General features: G+C 41.8%; 7 protein-coding genes across 7 annotated transcripts; 1 reads left to right on the forward strand and 6 right to left on the reverse strand.

The window, feature by feature from the left end:
* Positions 1-437: 437 nt before the first annotated feature.
* On the reverse strand, positions 438-884 carry CANTADRAFT_49540 (uncharacterized protein; the record flags this gene model as incomplete). The annotated part of the gene is made up of 1 exon (XM_020209721.1): positions 438-884. The coding sequence occupies one exon, from the start codon at positions 882-884 to the stop codon at positions 438-440; it is 447 nt and encodes a 148-aa protein (XP_020064961.1).
* Positions 885-1,172: 288 nt separating this feature from the next.
* CANTADRAFT_21124 (uncharacterized protein) lies at positions 1,173-4,125 on the forward strand (the record flags this gene model as incomplete). The annotated part of the gene is made up of 3 exons (XM_020206659.1): positions 1,173-1,673; positions 1,919-4,003; positions 4,063-4,125. The coding sequence occupies 3 exons, from the start codon at positions 1,173-1,175 to the stop codon at positions 4,123-4,125; spliced, it is 2,649 nt and encodes an 882-aa protein (XP_020064962.1).
* A 418-nt stretch (positions 4,126-4,543) lies between these two features.
* Positions 4,544-5,497, reverse strand: CANTADRAFT_5545 (uncharacterized protein; the record flags this gene model as incomplete). The annotated part of the gene is made up of 1 exon (XM_020210447.1): positions 4,544-5,497. The coding sequence occupies one exon, from the start codon at positions 5,495-5,497 to the stop codon at positions 4,544-4,546; it is 954 nt and encodes a 317-aa protein (XP_020064963.1).
* A 107-nt stretch (positions 5,498-5,604) lies between these two features.
* On the reverse strand, positions 5,605-9,390 carry TIP120 (Tip120p; the record flags this gene model as incomplete). The annotated part of the gene is made up of 2 exons (XM_020209752.1): positions 5,605-6,783; positions 6,820-9,390. The coding sequence occupies 2 exons, from the start codon at positions 9,388-9,390 to the stop codon at positions 5,605-5,607; spliced, it is 3,750 nt and encodes a 1,249-aa protein (XP_020064964.1).
* A 377-nt stretch (positions 9,391-9,767) lies between these two features.
* Positions 9,768-11,177, reverse strand: CANTADRAFT_25668 (uncharacterized protein). The gene has a single exon (XM_020207495.1). It carries the CDS (start codon positions 11,120-11,122, stop codon positions 10,226-10,228), a length of 897 nt encoding a protein of 298 aa, XP_020064965.1. The 5' UTR covers positions 11,123-11,177; the 3' UTR covers positions 9,768-10,225.
* Positions 11,178-11,492: 315 nt separating this feature from the next.
* On the reverse strand, positions 11,493-12,680 carry CANTADRAFT_5548 (M20 family metallopeptidase; the record flags this gene model as incomplete). The annotated part of the gene is made up of 1 exon (XM_020210451.1): positions 11,493-12,680. One exon carries the CDS (start codon positions 12,678-12,680, stop codon positions 11,493-11,495), a length of 1,188 nt encoding a protein of 395 aa, XP_020064966.1.
* Positions 12,681-14,795: 2,115 nt separating this feature from the next.
* CANTADRAFT_49317 (uncharacterized protein) lies at positions 14,796-15,140 on the reverse strand (the record flags this gene model as incomplete). The annotated part of the gene is made up of 1 exon (XM_020209692.1): positions 14,796-15,140. The coding sequence occupies one exon, from the start codon at positions 15,138-15,140 to the stop codon at positions 14,796-14,798; it is 345 nt and encodes a 114-aa protein (XP_020064967.1).
* Between the last annotated feature and the right edge of the window lie 447 nt (positions 15,141-15,587).

Consider the following 15,587-nt stretch of genomic DNA (forward strand, 5'->3'; position numbering starts at 1 on the left):
ATTTTTGTTAGAATGTGTAGCATATGTTGTCATTTAAGTCCTTGTGTTAATTAGGGAGCTAACCACTCAGAATACAATTATCACAATGGACTGAAATCTATGGAACTAGCACTAACTTATACTATAATGCTCTGAATCTTGGAAGTAGACGATGCTAATAGAGAGGGATTTCCTGGAGCCTCTGATGCAATAGTGCAGTATATTTGGCTACACTGGACCGTCTGCTGAAATACTTATTCACATTAAAATACCCTAAAATTCAAGGATTTTCTTTAATACAGACACTGAGGTCGCTGTGACCAGAGTACGGGGGACTGTGGTGCGATTTATACTCGCTATGTATTGCGGTAACGGTAGATCCATCGATTTTTGGAATCAGCGAGGAGTCTGTTTTATAGTCGGGGGCCTGTTATTCACCCTGTATGTCTAGTAACCTGCTAGACACGGCCGTACGCCTCGTACTTCGCCTTGATTATGTTGTAGACCGCCCGCTCAGTCCTGTTGTGGGCCTTGGTATCCAAGTCCTGAATGGAATCCTCAAGGTCTTTGGTGTAGGACACCTTTCTTGGTGCTGTTTCTGAGACAAATGAGATGTCATTGGCCCTTTCTCGAGCAGACCGCAAGATCTGTTGCTGAATGTTGTTGGACAAGACCTCCACCGTCTCACCGTGGTCCAATTGAAGGGCCGGAGGTTCCTTTATCTCTCCATCCTGCTCTGGGGTTTCTATGGCTTCTGTAGGTACTGAGGATGGAGTTGCACTTTGAGGTGGTGTAGGATCGCTGTGTGTGGAAGGAGACGCTTCAGAGCTAGTCTTGTTGAACCTGTTCTTTCTCAACGCCGCCAAACGGGCCCTTCTATCTTCCAGTCCCTCTTCCCACGACATGTTGGAGTCTTCTCTGGTGCTGCTAGAAATTTGTATTTGGGCATCAGGTGAGTGGGCACGTGACATATATCGTGGTTTCCTTTCAGATTCCTGGTTAAGCCAGCCCTCTTCTGGTATGATACGATTGCATTCCCCTGATGAAGCTGCCAATCACACGCCTCTTCAGGTTATACTAATTCTAACATGTTAATTTCTGGCAACAATTAGTGGATAAATTGACGCGATTTTGCAGCTAAAAACCTCATTGGAAAAGTGGGCATACACCTTTCTTGCACCAAAGCCGCCAAAATGGACACCTTGGACCGCATAGACGAGTACTTTAGGAATGAAGCTGGATATGCAGAAATGGAAAAGGTGAGATTCAGTGAAAATTCAAAGAAACCAACTGAAGGAAGTATTCACCATGAGAAAGAAGCAACGAAGTCCAAAAATGCGGATGGGGTGGTTATTACGAATCCAGCTGGGGACCCTAAGAATTTGACGATTGAACCAGCTTGTATCCACTTGAATTTGGAAAAAGAGTGCTGTCCCAAACCAAACCGAGTTGATCGTGACAATCCAATTCAAAGCATAAGCACACCACCTGTGATAAGAGAATACCCAACTCATGTGCAGAGTGAGAGTACTGAGGGTTCTGGAAAGGTCAACCAAGAAGGGAAAGGTGAAAATCTCTTCTTGGGTGTGAAACAATCAATACCAGAAGAGTATAGATCGGTGTTTCCTTTTGAATTCAATAAAATGCAACGCGAGTCGTTTCCCACCATCTACGAGTCTGGCCAAAGCTGCGTGGTAAGTTCTCCTACCGGATCTGGCAAAACTGTTCTATTTGAGCTAGCAATTATTCGACTTCTCCAAGAATCTGAAAATAGAGTGGTATACCTATCACCATTGAAATCGCTTTGCAATGAAAGATATGAAGACTGGAAACACAAATTTGGGCCCTTGAATATCACTGTCCAAATACTCACTGGGGATACTTCTAGTAACCCCTTTCATACCCTAAAAACTTCAGATATCCTATATCAACCCCTGAGAAATGGGAATCGTTGACTAAAAAGTGGCATGAGTACCCAGAGGTATTTTTGAGCTACCAGTTATTATTGCTCGATGAAGTACATGCCATCGGAACAGAAAGAGGATACTCACTAGAGGCAGTCACTACAAGAATGAAAATGATGAACCAGGGTCTAAGGATAGTAGCATTGTCTGCAACTATCACGAATATATCGGATATTGCGCTTTGGATCGGTGCTGGTTCCACATCCCTGTGCATCAGCATATCTTATGACGACTCTTATCGAGCAGTGAAACTAGAGACAAAAGTGGTCGGCTATAGTCAACGACAATCACAATATTATCAGTGTGAGTTCTTAAACTTTCGATTATTGAAGCTTATTTATGAAAATAGTGATGGAAAATCAACTCTAGTGTTTTGTCCAACTAGAAATGCTACTGAAACTACTGCTGCTTATTTGTTCAAAAATTTCAAATCTGAGTTAGGTGAACTAGCCATGGCCCCCCCTAGATTTGACTCTCCTGAGTTGAATGAATTTGTAACTAACAGAGTTGCATTTCATCATGCTGGATTATCACAGTTTGATCGAACAAATATTGAAAAGCTTTATCTTGCTAATCAAATTAGCATAGTTTGTTGTACAACTACTTTGGCATCAGGAATTAATCTTCCAGCTTTTTTGGTAGTTATCAAAGGAACGATCTCTTGGCAAAATGGCGAGCAGAAGGAATATCCGGACTCGGATATAATGCAAATGATTGGCAGAGCTGGAAGACCGCAATTCGAGAACTCTGGCAAAGCTATCATAATGACAACGAAAAAGAATGTATCAAAGTATAATAATATTATGAATGGCAACAACATTGTTACAAGTGTTTTACATAAGTATATCTTGGATATTCTTTGCACTGAAATATTTTTGAGGAACATTTGCTCGTTAGACCTGGCTTTAGAATGGTTGCAAAATACCTTTCTATATGTTCTCCATTCAAAAGACCCTGAGAGGTATTCTAATATGATCAGGATTGCCAATAATGGACAGGATATGTCTTTAGAGTACTGTCGAAAATGCATCAATAGCTTGGCTAGCTTGGGAGTATTGTATTGGGATACACTTCGGGACAGTGTTACACTTACAGAGTATGGCACAATAATGATCAAAAGATATTTATCCCTTGAAACAGTCAAATTCCTTGTTAATAGCCTTACCTTCGATAATTTGGAACATTTCTTATCTAATTTCTGTTCCCTAAAAGAATTTGAAAACCATAATTTGAAGAATTTGGAATCCAGACTATACAACGAAATTCTAAAAACTGCAAACCTCAGATATCCACCAAAAGATATCAAGAGTAAAGGCAGCAAAATTCTGATCTTGCTACAATATCATTTAGGAAGAATACAATTTCCAAATAAACTTGGGTTTGAAAAGCTGAGATCAAGTTTTGAGTGGGAAAAGTTGAATGTACTCCAACATGCAAGCAGAATAATCTTAGGGACAATTGAGATCTTTGTAGAAAAACGAGACTCACTTTCACTTAAGTATGCATTAGAGTTGAATAGATGTTTGTTCAGCCGAGGCTGGGAAAATTCTCTTGAAGAGTTGAGTCAGATAGGAGGGATCAATATTGATACTTTGAAGGTATTATTTTCAAACAACATTACCTCGGTAGAGGAAGCACGAATTTTAACCAGTGACCAAGTCAAAGATGTTTTGGAGGTAGACAACACTGAGCTATCCAGCATAATGAAAACTTTAAGCCAGATTCCGAGAATGGAAGTCAGTTCAAGATCAATACCATCACATGATGATAGTGCAATTAACTTCGAAATCAAAGTAAAGATTTTGAATTGTCAACAAAGTTGGATACACAAGATGGAACATTACAGTGTTGTTATTGAAAATTCACAAGGTACCCTTATAAATTTTAGGAAGCTACGAGTTTTTGAGAGTACCTGTTTTGTCGAAACATGTACTAAGGATCTCTTTCAGCTGGGGATTACGTGCTACATCAGTGTTGATAAAATGCTCGGGTTAAGATGCAAATGTTCACTTTTAGATATGAACCTCCTTCGAAACGATCATTTCAATACAGAAAAGCAAGTTAGTGATCCTAGAATTGTCCCTACAGATTTTAATTTTGATTTGGGTTTCATGAATAGCCTGATTCCTACGAAATTCCTGGTACTTCCCGAGAGGATGATATCATCAGCAAATCAGTTTGAATGCCTTCATCGATGCAAAGATAAAAGCAGTTGCTCTCACACTTGTTGCTTGAGACAAAATCCTCTAGTAATCAAAGGCTCTCTCTTTACTAAAAAGTATCAGCTATTACTCAAATCATTTGTCAAGTTACAAAAGGTACCTAGCAATATTGAATCTAGTGTTAAAAGAGTGAAGACATCAAAACTCAAGAGAAGCATCTTCCTTAGCAGTGACGAGAATAACGAAAGCGATACGAGATTTCATCCCAGTCACATTAATGACATCCAACTCCAATGTCCCAGTAATTGCGAGGCTTCAAGCGAAGGTAGAACGGAAGACATTTCCCAACTTTCTCTTGCCAGCAAGAGTACATCCAACTCTCCCATCAGAGGATCTTCTGACCAAAATGGACCTCTAAATGGTAAACTCTACTAATGGCTATTTGCCCAAATACTTCTCGGCAATTTCATGCAAAACAGCTTCTGAAATCACCATATGATCAGTATCAATGGCCTTGAAATCAATCTTATCGTTTAAATGCAATTCTTTCAACCCAATCAAATCTTGCACATATATCTTGGATTTTTCAAATGGAATAGAGGTGCCTGACACGTCAAAATCGATGAACCAAGCCGTTTCTTTGGGCACAAGGGTTGTGTCCCTTGTAAACTGAAACAATACCAACTTGTTGAGTTTCTGCAAGTTGTTTTTGTATGAGGAGTTGAAACTTAACGGTCTTTCATTATTTACATTCACCAAGAAATTAGAGTGAAGCAAATATTGATTATAGTTGACTGGATCCCGGAAGTACTGAGCAGGAATAACTCTTTTTTGTACGCTATCAAACCACACTTGCTTTTTCAATAGCTCATTTCTTCTTCGACAAACCCAATCACCAGGATTCTCACACATGGGTAATTCCAGAACACCCAAATGTGGTGATCCAAAAGTGATAAGGTTGTTAACATTAACGTCGGAGCATCTTTCAACCAAAGCTCTCAGAAACAACCCTCCCTGTGAAAAGCCGATCAAATCGAAGCCTTGCTTTAATTCGGGAATCGTCGCTAATTGTTCACATACCTGTTCTAATTCAACATTAGCATCACCAAAGAGGGATTTTTTTTGATCTTTTTCTGGGTCCAAATCCAAGTAAACAGAGTAAACAAATATGCCGGGGTAAAAGTCGTCAAGAATCTCTGCTGCTTTGTGAATCCCTGTGGAGTTGTATTGGTCTCCTAGGCCATGCCAAATAACCACTGGTCTAAATTCCTGATGAGCTACGTTTTCATTCTTGAGATTTATATCAGATATGATCTTAACAGAATGCTGGGGGTACTGATTCCAAATGGTTGGAAATGTTAATAGGGCCTCTAGGGCCTTAAAGATCTGCATTGATGCTTATCACTCAGCCAGGGATCGAGATTATAAATCAGAATATTCTTCACGTGACAAATCTAATACTACGGTGATAATAATCAGTACAAAACATTACTGGCGACCTAGTCTAAAGCATTATAGAAGGTTGGAAATCTACCTTTGATATCCATGATCAATTCGTTCCACTCAAGTGGTATTTTTTGATCTTGCAAACCATCATAGGAGTGGACAATTTGATAAACCTGTTTACTCAATTTCACAATGGATTTTATCTTCTCCTCATAACTTTCCACATCTTGGCTTGAGGCCTTGGCCGAAAGCTTTTTGTTAAGCTGCACTTGAACATTGGTGATTATCTTGGTTGATAAGTCTCCATCATTGAGCAAAATCAGGCTTCTAAAGAATGATTCGTGACTTGTCACAAAGTTGATTAGATTCAAACATGCTAAAACAATTATATCATTCTGCTCATCAACCAATCCTTGGTTGATAATATTAACTAAGATCTCGTACAAGTCAATGGTGCTTCCCTTTAGTTCTGATGAGTCCAAAGAAATTAAAGTGTACAAAAATTCGTAACACAACTTACGTATTTCCAATCCTTCATCAATAACAAATTTATAAGGACCCATAGGAATAGTCTTCTTGAATTCGGGTTTAGCCTTTAATTGATCAAAAACACTAGGTAAAATCAAGACTTTGAGATTTTCAAGGATTAAACTTGGTTGACTGTGCAAACCCGTGAGTAAGTTACCAATGATTAATTGTTTGATATCAATATTAAGAATGGCTAGCCATTTTATGGAAAGACTCACGAGTGATTTTAAGATAATGCTATTGGATTCTGATGGTTGGAGTTTATTGAGAAGCTTTTTTGAGATAACGATTGTTGTGTATACCAATGAGGTGGAGACCAGGGAAGAACTGGAATCAACATTGGATAATTCATTCTCAGAATTGGCAATAATCTCGTTGATGTAAGACTCTTTCCTCAAGGCTATTTCACTGAGTAGATCACCCGAGTTTCTCAACTCTCCACATAGAGAGTGGTCAAACTCAAGAGTTCTAAGAACCAGCCACACTTGCTTCCACAATGTATCAAGGTGAGCCTCATCGAGTTCATTTAAGAACACCTTGAAAGACTGAACCAAATAGCTTCTAGATCTTTCAAAAGACGGTTGTTGATAATAATCCATCAAATTCTCAAATTGTTCACTCACGGAATATTTGACTAAACGACCAATTGCTGTTGCCGCGGTTTTCTTCACCGCATCTTCGTGATTCAGCTTAGTCTCATCAACCTTGAGAGGCTGGAAATCTTCATCTGGCTCATTGACTAGTTGTAAAAGGTGGGTGATGTTTACTTTTTCCAACGGACGAGACTCACCAACGTTTCCAAGAAATTGAATAGAGAAAGCCAATTCCGAGCTGGTTGGTGATCTTGAGGATTTGTTTTCGATCAATCGAAGTAAGAGCTCCTCATATTGAGCGACTTGATCATGTAAGTTATTCTCAACACAAACTATGGCTAATATTTTGGAACTGACTTGATTACCTAAGTTTAACTCCAGTTTGAACCGTTCGTAGATGACGGGATTATCATGTGCCAAATTGGAGATCAATGAATTGAACCACTGGTTGTTCCGCTGTATCTTTTCACTATTGACCAAAGTGATTATAGAGGAAATTATCAAATTTGTATCCTCCAGACTAAATGCAGTCTTGCTATACAACGTTGTCAATATTTCAAAAACATTATCCGAATCATTGAGTGCTGAGGAATCTGATGTGGTTAATACGGTAATTAGGTTGCCTACCAAACCAGAATCTGCGTTGACATCAAATTTTGCTTTGTTCAACAAGTGGACAAGTAATGACATAGCTAGATTTTGAATTGACTCATCACGGGATACAATAAGCTCGTTAAGTCTCTCCAAAAGATTATGTTGAAAGTCGTCAGCATCAAATATTTCATGATTTACTGAAGAAAGTTGAATAAGTGTCTCTAGAGTCACTCTGACGGTAGTCTCACCACAAATGGATTTCTTGAATACTTTAATGAGCTTGGCGTAATCGCTGTAGAGGTTGTTAAGCAAAAGCTCACCAAGACTCTGGATAGATAATTGAACAAGGTCACTGGAGTAGACTTTGTTATTTTCAACCTTTGTAACCAATGAGTTTACAATCAGCTCAATCTGGGATTTTGTTATTTTTCCACGATTTGCGTTCTTGTATAACATATTCGAAATTTTGATACTCTCAATTATAACATTGAAAGATTTATTGTCAAGCGATTTAACCAAGTCGCCAGCGATGTATTCGACGATTGGGTCAGATAATGAATCCTGTTTCGCAGAAACTTCCAAAACGTTTCTGTAAAAGTTTAAGTAATGGAGCGATCCATCAGTTACCAATTGCAATTGTTTGAACTTGCTGAAAGTTGTTTCAACTAAAGCCTTTTCGTCAAATCTATTCAAACTTTCAATTAACTTTAATACCTTGGGCAATTGATTATGTTGGGTATTGACTAGAAGCTTATCCACAATTTTCTTTTCAATAAACTGGAAGCTTTCATCACGTCTTTCGAGCGTATTGTCAATGATGAAAATGACGGCTTTGATTGCTTCGTTGAAAACCAATTCGTTACGATCATCAATTGGAATCTGGTTAAATATTCCCAGGTAGATCAAATCAATGGAGCTAGGGAACTTATTCAAGAACGACCTGATTAGGATAGAAGACCTCATTCTTAACTTCCAAGATCCGTCGTCATCATCGTCTCCGTCGGCCTCGTTTTCCTCGTCACTGAATTCAATATCTTTGTCATCGTCATCCATATCAAGCATCTCATCGTCATCATCTTCATGAAATAATGGGTTATATGTGATGAAGAACTTGATAATTTTGAAGATTTCATTTTCAAAATTGCTAATATCGTTGTTGGACTTGACTAAATTATTCAACACGAACAAGGAGTCTTCACGAATAAGATTGTCCTCCAACAACCTGTCATAGTCCAAGTCCTCATCATGGTTTAATTCCTGCGACAACTTCAAATTAAGGGATATTTCCTTAAATATTTCACTCAAAAGCTCGGCCTCAATTAATAAGGGACTACTCATGAGGACGGAATACAACTGAGACTTGATAATGATGGTGTCACGGCTTCCTTGCTTGAGGTCGTGGTTATGGATGGAACGAATTGAGTTGTTCAAATCCTGCTCCCGAACGACATGCTTAAATAACAAACTGAAACCATGAATCGATCTTTTGCTGATGATTCCCGCCTCTTTAAAGGATATTTCGATGAGAAATAAAGACAAATTGTAAAGTTCGTCGCTGGTGAGGGATGACCCTAAGTTCTTGATCAAGTCAATGAGAATTTCAATGGAATCATACGTGATATCGTTCTTGATCAATTGCGGCAACAACTTGTTTATAATTGCCCTAGCGAGCTTAGCATCGAATTTGGAGTTTGATCTGGTCTTTTTTGAGTCTTCCTGACCTTCAGGGTGCTCGTTGGTGGTGTCAAAAATCGACCTCAAGGCCATATTGGGAATGGAGGTGGTGAAGCTTTTGAATTGGCCCTTGTCTCTGGATTTTGCATTCTCTTGCAAGATCAAGGTATACAACTGATCAATTACTTTAAGGGTTGCTTCATTGCTCAAGTAACGCACAGTGGGGGCAAACGACTTGATTGCCTGGCTCTGTACATCTGAATTGTGGTCCTGTAAGAGTCGGAAGAGGGTGGGGATGAATCCTTCAATGGCATTGTATCCTCCTAGATTCGAGGGCTGAGGCTTGGAGGATTCGAGATATTTCCGGTAGTCTTCCAAGGCCATGAACCGAAGATCCGGATCCACGTCCAAGGCCTTGTCTATGAGCACTTTGAGATTGATATCTTGCATTGGGGTGTGTTTTACAGTGGCCATTTTCGATATGAGGGTCAGAGTGCGGTTACGTAAGCAACCCAGTGGTGGGTTCAAATAGAGAAAATGAAACACTACTACCAACGCCTGACAAGGAACAACAGCAGTCTAAATACTGATTAGCAATAGAAGAGTGTAAGTTGTAATTTATACCTCGGCGAAGCCGAGTCAGGCGAGCAGTTGTTAGCACGATATGTCGATCGTAGTAGAAGTTTCAGAATTTTTGTTAGGAATTCCGCTAACTCCAGTTATGGTCTTGAATCTTTGAGAGAGGAAAATTCCACTGAAAAGACTAGTAAAGTGTGAGCTTGGACCCTCCAAAGTTGCATTATGTTGGATCATCAGGCTTTAGTGTTTTTGGCCCCATTATGGCAACAGCCATCATAATGACTAAGCAATAACGTAATCGTAACTATCTCCATGGAATGGAAATGGACCTAGCTGATTCAAAAATGCACAAATGTCGGAGGTTTTGTCCCCTAAGGTATGTTCATTTCTTCCTACCTAATTTCTCCTATATAAATCCATAGTTTATTATTCAGTGTCCTTGTACACAACCACTCTTGCACTGTTGGAAGCCTCTATTCAAACTTACAATTGCTTCAGAGATTGACTACTCCAAAAAATAAAAATGAATTTGGCAATCATATAGCCTTTTACCGCATATGAGAAAATTAACCTATTATTCTAAAATAGGGAGCACCTGGAACCAGTTGCTCCAGCTTCACTAAAAGTATTTCGCCCAATTTATACTGTTTATTATTGTCTATAAATACAGTGCTATGATTGTGGTTGGTCATCGGATATGCTGTAACTACTTCTTGCTCTTCTTCTTTTTTGCGGATTTGTCAAATTGGCTGACGTCCACTTCCTCCAAAATTAAGTTCGACTTCTCCTTCTTGTCCTTTTTGGACTTCTTTTCCTTCTTTGAGTTTTTTACCTTCTTGGAAGATTCGTCAGCTGGTGATTCTTGCTTGTCTTCCACGGTAGCATTTTCTTGCGCCTCTTCATTCTCTACTGCAACCTCTTCTTCCTTCTTCTCATCGACATCGTCTTCAAGGCCCTTTAAGGTAAACACTTCTCCCGTCAAAACCTCAAGCAAACCCTTACATCTCTCAGCATAGTCGATATCGACTTCTTCTTCCTTTGGTTCCTCCTTGGCCTTTTTCTTAGCCTTTTTGTCACTTTCGGTGTCTTCTTCCTTGGTGTCTTCCTTGGTTGGTTCCTGTACCCCATTCAGTTCTCTCTCAAGCTTGTCTTCGACCTCCTGGGCCAACTTGTTCCATTTTTGAATGACTTCCTTGAGGTCCTCAACCACTCTTCCTCTGGATCCGCCCTGCAAACCTTCCAAATAGGACTTCAACGCGTCTTCATACTCACCGGGTATGGTCTTGATGTTCTTCAATATCCAGTTCTGTTTCTGTTTGCTGAACTTCCAGTTATCACGATCGTTGTGATACTGCTTCAAGTATGCCAACTGATCCTTTTCGGGCGGAGGAGCCCTCTCACTCTTGGGCAATTTGGGTCTCTTGGGCTCCTTCTTCTCTTTGTTGCTCTCGTCTAACTTTCTCTTCTGCTTGTTGATTCTCTTGAGCTCCTTGTTGGTGACATTTGCGGTTTCAAGATGGGTGGATATCACGAGCGGATCGTGCTCCAATTCTTCCTTGACCTTTAAACCGATCCTCTTCCAGGCGGGAACGTGTGCAGACATGACGGTGGTAGTGTGTGGGATGGCTGTGGGTGGCTATAGCAGTTAGTTTAAACGGAAACTGTGATTTGGAGATGGGCTGGAGATGGCATCGAGGGTGGGTGCAGGACGGCTTATCTGCAGGACACGAGTATATGAAGGAAAATTTTCTGGAGGGGCAGAATTAATCTCCATCACTTCTACTAGTAGACAATACACGATTGAACTTCTCCATATGTAAACTACTTGCATGTGTGTGTCCAGCAGTACTGCTGGGCTGCGGCTGGTCGTTCTATGACCAGCAGCTCTCCACACTGGCTATATGAATGATACATGGTTTGAGTCCGTTACTCTCTTTTCAAGGGTAATGGATATAGAGATTGTACACATTTGCTTAGTTTTGTACCGCGTACTTGATCAACTTCTGGTAGCCTCCGATCGAGTCGATCAAGTCGGAGTTTTCCACGTACTCGTGGTCCGAGTGGGCCACCAAAATGGTGCCTGGACCGTACAAGTACCGTTTCTTGAGCGGAACCTTCAAGTGGGGAATGTCGGTGCTGTACGCCAACACCACCAGGTCGAAGCCAGGAACCTCGTAGTCGAGATGGGTCTCGGGACCCTTGGCCAATACCTCCAACTTCAAGTTTGCCACGGGATCAATGGCTTCGTGCACCAAACGGTCGATCTCGTCCACATCAGCAGCAACTCTGATGAACGCCCTGGCCTCTGCGTGTGCTGGAATCACATTGAGCGCAAGACCTCCGCTGAACTGGCCGATGTTCAACGTGGATGGGCCTAGCAAATCGGAGGCAGGCCATTGCACGTCCAACAACTTGTTCAAAGCGGGAAGCAAGATCTCGGACGCTGAAACTCCCAAATGGGGGTAGCCACTGTGGGCAGCCTTGCCGTCAGCAGTGAGCTGGAAGATGTAATAGCCCTTGTGGCCGACTCCGAGCTTCAACTCGGTGGGCTCGCCAAAGATCCCAGTTTCCCACTTGACACCCAATTGGTCCACGATGGACATACCCACACCGCTGATCTCCTCGCCCACCACGTACAATAACGACACATCGCCCTCCTTGAGGTCTCCCGAATGCACCAACGACAAGAAGGCGGCAATCTGGGTCGCAACCGAGCCCTTGGCGTCCGAGGACCCACGTCCGTAGATCTTGGTCCCATCCACCTTGTAGGGGATGTATGGAGGCACTGTGTCGATGTGGGACGTGAGCACCACCTTGGTGTCTCTGGTCTTGCCCAAGTAGGCGTAGACGTTGTAGCGGGTCTCAAACTGGTCGTGAATCTTCTGGAGCTCCACCGTTAACCCGTACGACTCGAGAAACGTCTTGAGGAACTGGGAGCCACGGCCTTCGTGGTTGGACGTCGAGTCCAACTCGATCAATTGCTTGTGGAGTGACAAGAGCGAGAACTTGCCTAGGGTGAAGTCCTGGAGCCCCTCAAAGTCGTTGCTCACGGGAGACAGAACGGCGTCATTGGAGAAGACCACCTGTGGGTCGTGAAAGGCAGCAGCACGCACAGTGGCGGCAGCAGCAGCAATGGTGGCTACGACAGACACGAGTTTCATTTTGTAGGGGGAGTATTTGGCAGCAGTTAGCCGCTTTATCTACAAATTGCGAAGCGCTTGTTGGGTGCCACAGTATACAGTACAGTCTATGACGTAAGGGCATGGGCTGTTGAGAAGGACGGGGCTGGAGAAGAAGTGGTGGAGGGCACGGTGGTGTGGCGCTGGGGATGTGGAGCGCTGTTTGTCAGCAGGAAGAGGGCCATATTGGAGGCTATTGGAGTAGTGGCATATCGTGGAGTAGCGGAGATATCGCACGGAATTGTGAGGATATCGCACGGAATAGTGAGGATGCTATCTTAGAAGGGTCCAGTTAATTCGGGTAATGGACTATCGCGGAATAGTGAGGATGTTATCACGAGCAGTGAAGGCAAACGGAATAGAGAAGGTAAGCGGAATAGAGACGATACTATCGCGGAGTAGAAGATGTAATTATCGTGGAATAGTGAAAGATAACGGAACAGTGAAAAATTATGGCGTGTAATTTTAGTGAAGGTTTCCATGGAATAGTGAAGATGTTGTCATGAATTACTGCTCTTGTGAAATAGGGAAGAATTTTGTCCTCCACCAATAAGATGGTAGTGTCCAATAGCGCTCAACGGGCTGGAACAGTGCTTTTTCTTATGTAGATTGATCAATTCAGCTCCTCCAAGTTGAAGTTTATTGTTGATTGGCCCACGATGTACCATTCAAGGAAGATCATGGCTCGTATTGTATACTGTAACTGTTTAGATTCTACACCTCTAGACTGAGACAGAAACTTACGCGGAAGAAGTGAATTTCCAAGAGATGCTTAGTCAATTAGACTTCTCTAGGAGAAGTGAACTATGGGTTCTATAAATACCCGGTTTAGTGGTCTTTATAGAGGTGGTATCAGAAACAGAACTGAGCTGAAAAACTCCGTTAACTAGGTTTCATGATCCCTCAATGAGAACGGCTTTATCCTCATCTTGTATGTGTCTGAAACGAAGAATAGATCATAATTGGGGTACTTTCGAGGACTCGAGCTTGCCAGGCTCGTTGCTGTCAACGGTCCTGTCAAAATATGCAAGTACCACAGAATTTCCTGGGACAGGAATTTCATAAATTAGCTGTTGCATTACTGGTCAAAAAGGTGCAGATAATGGACGAATAAAGATCATGAACAAGTTTACATACTTGATTCCAAGTATAATTTATAGGTGCTAGCCCTGCCATTCTCAGTGCACTAATTTACAGTGACTTTCTCTTTGATATCCGTATGAACTATGTACTAACTCAGTCTGTGGCCAGTGATATCATAAGCGTTGTCAAAAGCAAAAACAAGCAAAGTAATGAAAATATTACGAATAATGTTTTCTGTAGATTAGACAATGTCTAATTCTTGAAAAAAGTACAGTCTATAACTCACGACAGGTACCTCCATTTCTTGACAAGTGATTATCACCAAAACAAAGCCTGCAAGGATCAGTGTATGAATTAAAAATGCATACAAAATTAAATGGAGTTACTCGGGAATTGATGTCAATGTCCAATTATAGAATATACTATATCAGGACTCTTGGAATTATGATCAAGTCCAATTATTGACACATACTTGATGTGACTCTGTAAAGTTAGATGATTAGATATATGTATTACACTCGCAGCTTCCGAGATGTTTCTATACGTCAGTTTATCAAATCAGCCCTTGATTTCCTTATTTATTTACCGCCTTGCGTTTTAGGAAAGTGGTCACAAGAGCCTTAGTCACAATAATTTTTCACTAAAACTGAATACTGTCATGGAATAGCATTGACGTCACATTCCTCTACTAGAAATCCACTACCTGAAGCATTGTGGCATACTACATGAAGTATTCGTGGCATCTACATGAAGAATTCGTGGCAAGCTGTGTTCTTTTCTTGTCTCATAATAAACTAATTATATGGAGGCATACAAATCTAAGGGAAATTGTAGCTAGATTTACACCATTCCAGAGCACCATATACGGTAGAGTACGGTACTGTGGCCAGTGGCGTTTTTTTTTTGTTTCTGGGAGGAAGCTAGTTTGAGCAGATTCTCCACTAGATGGCTAATTACACCCACTCTTCAGTCAGCAAATGGGTGCTCCGCCAGCGACCCGCTTCAGAAGGCCAGCTAGTCCACCTCCTCGATCTTGGGCTGGTCCTTGGAGGCCTCGGGCTCTGTGGAGGCAGGAGCGGCTGCTTGGGCATCCTTCTCTTTCTTCTCTCTCTCCGCCACCCACGACTCGAAACGACGGTTCAAGTCGTCGGCAATCTCCTTGGCCGTTGCCTCTCTGTCACTGGAGGTCGTCATCTTGTACAAGGCTCCCAGAATGTAGCTGAAGGTGCTGGTGATGTACTGGTCGATTCTGGGGTCCTTTCCGTCGGGATTGAGGATCAGACGCGCCAACGACATCAAAGTCTGCTGCTCCTGGGGCAGTGGGGCTTCTTGGGTGGTGGTTGTGTCGGATTCGGGCATTATGTTGGTAGTAGCAATAAGTTGTGGCAACGAGTTGATATATGGGGTGGTCACGTGGCGGTGTCTGCATGTGCTTGTGGCCAGGTGGTAGCAACGGAATTGGTGGAATATGGCATGATATTGCCGATTGGGGCTAGCGGGGTTGGTACTATCAGGGGTTTATGGCCACGTATGGTGTTGTTTCCAATTGTGACGGTTTGTGCCTCGAAAGAGTAGTGATAATTACTACAAAGGAGTAGGTAGTAGGGGTGGATTTACTGGTCACGAAGGACTGCCTAACGGTCTGTGTGATGGTCGTCGTGCTTCTGCTGTGCCTTAAGGTATCTTTAAAGTATCTGGCCAGGAATGGGATTCGTAGCCCAATGTGCCAATTAATATCTTAAGCAAGAAGAATTGACCAATGCACCACAAACCGTTGAACCGTTGACTGCAACAAACTCCAACAAT

The sequence above is a fragment of the Suhomyces tanzawaensis genome (genome assembly GCF_001661415.1).
Source record: "Suhomyces tanzawaensis NRRL Y-17324 unplaced genomic scaffold CANTAscaffold_3, whole genome shotgun sequence".
In the NCBI taxonomy this organism is placed as follows: Eukaryota; Fungi; Ascomycota; class Pichiomycetes; order Serinales; family Debaryomycetaceae; genus Suhomyces; species Suhomyces tanzawaensis.

Coding starts and splice junctions, on each gene's coding strand:
- CANTADRAFT_25668 (XM_020207495.1), bottom strand. CDS start 11,122: ATGTCTGCACACGTTCCCGCCTGGAAGAGGATCGGTTTAAAGGTCAAG.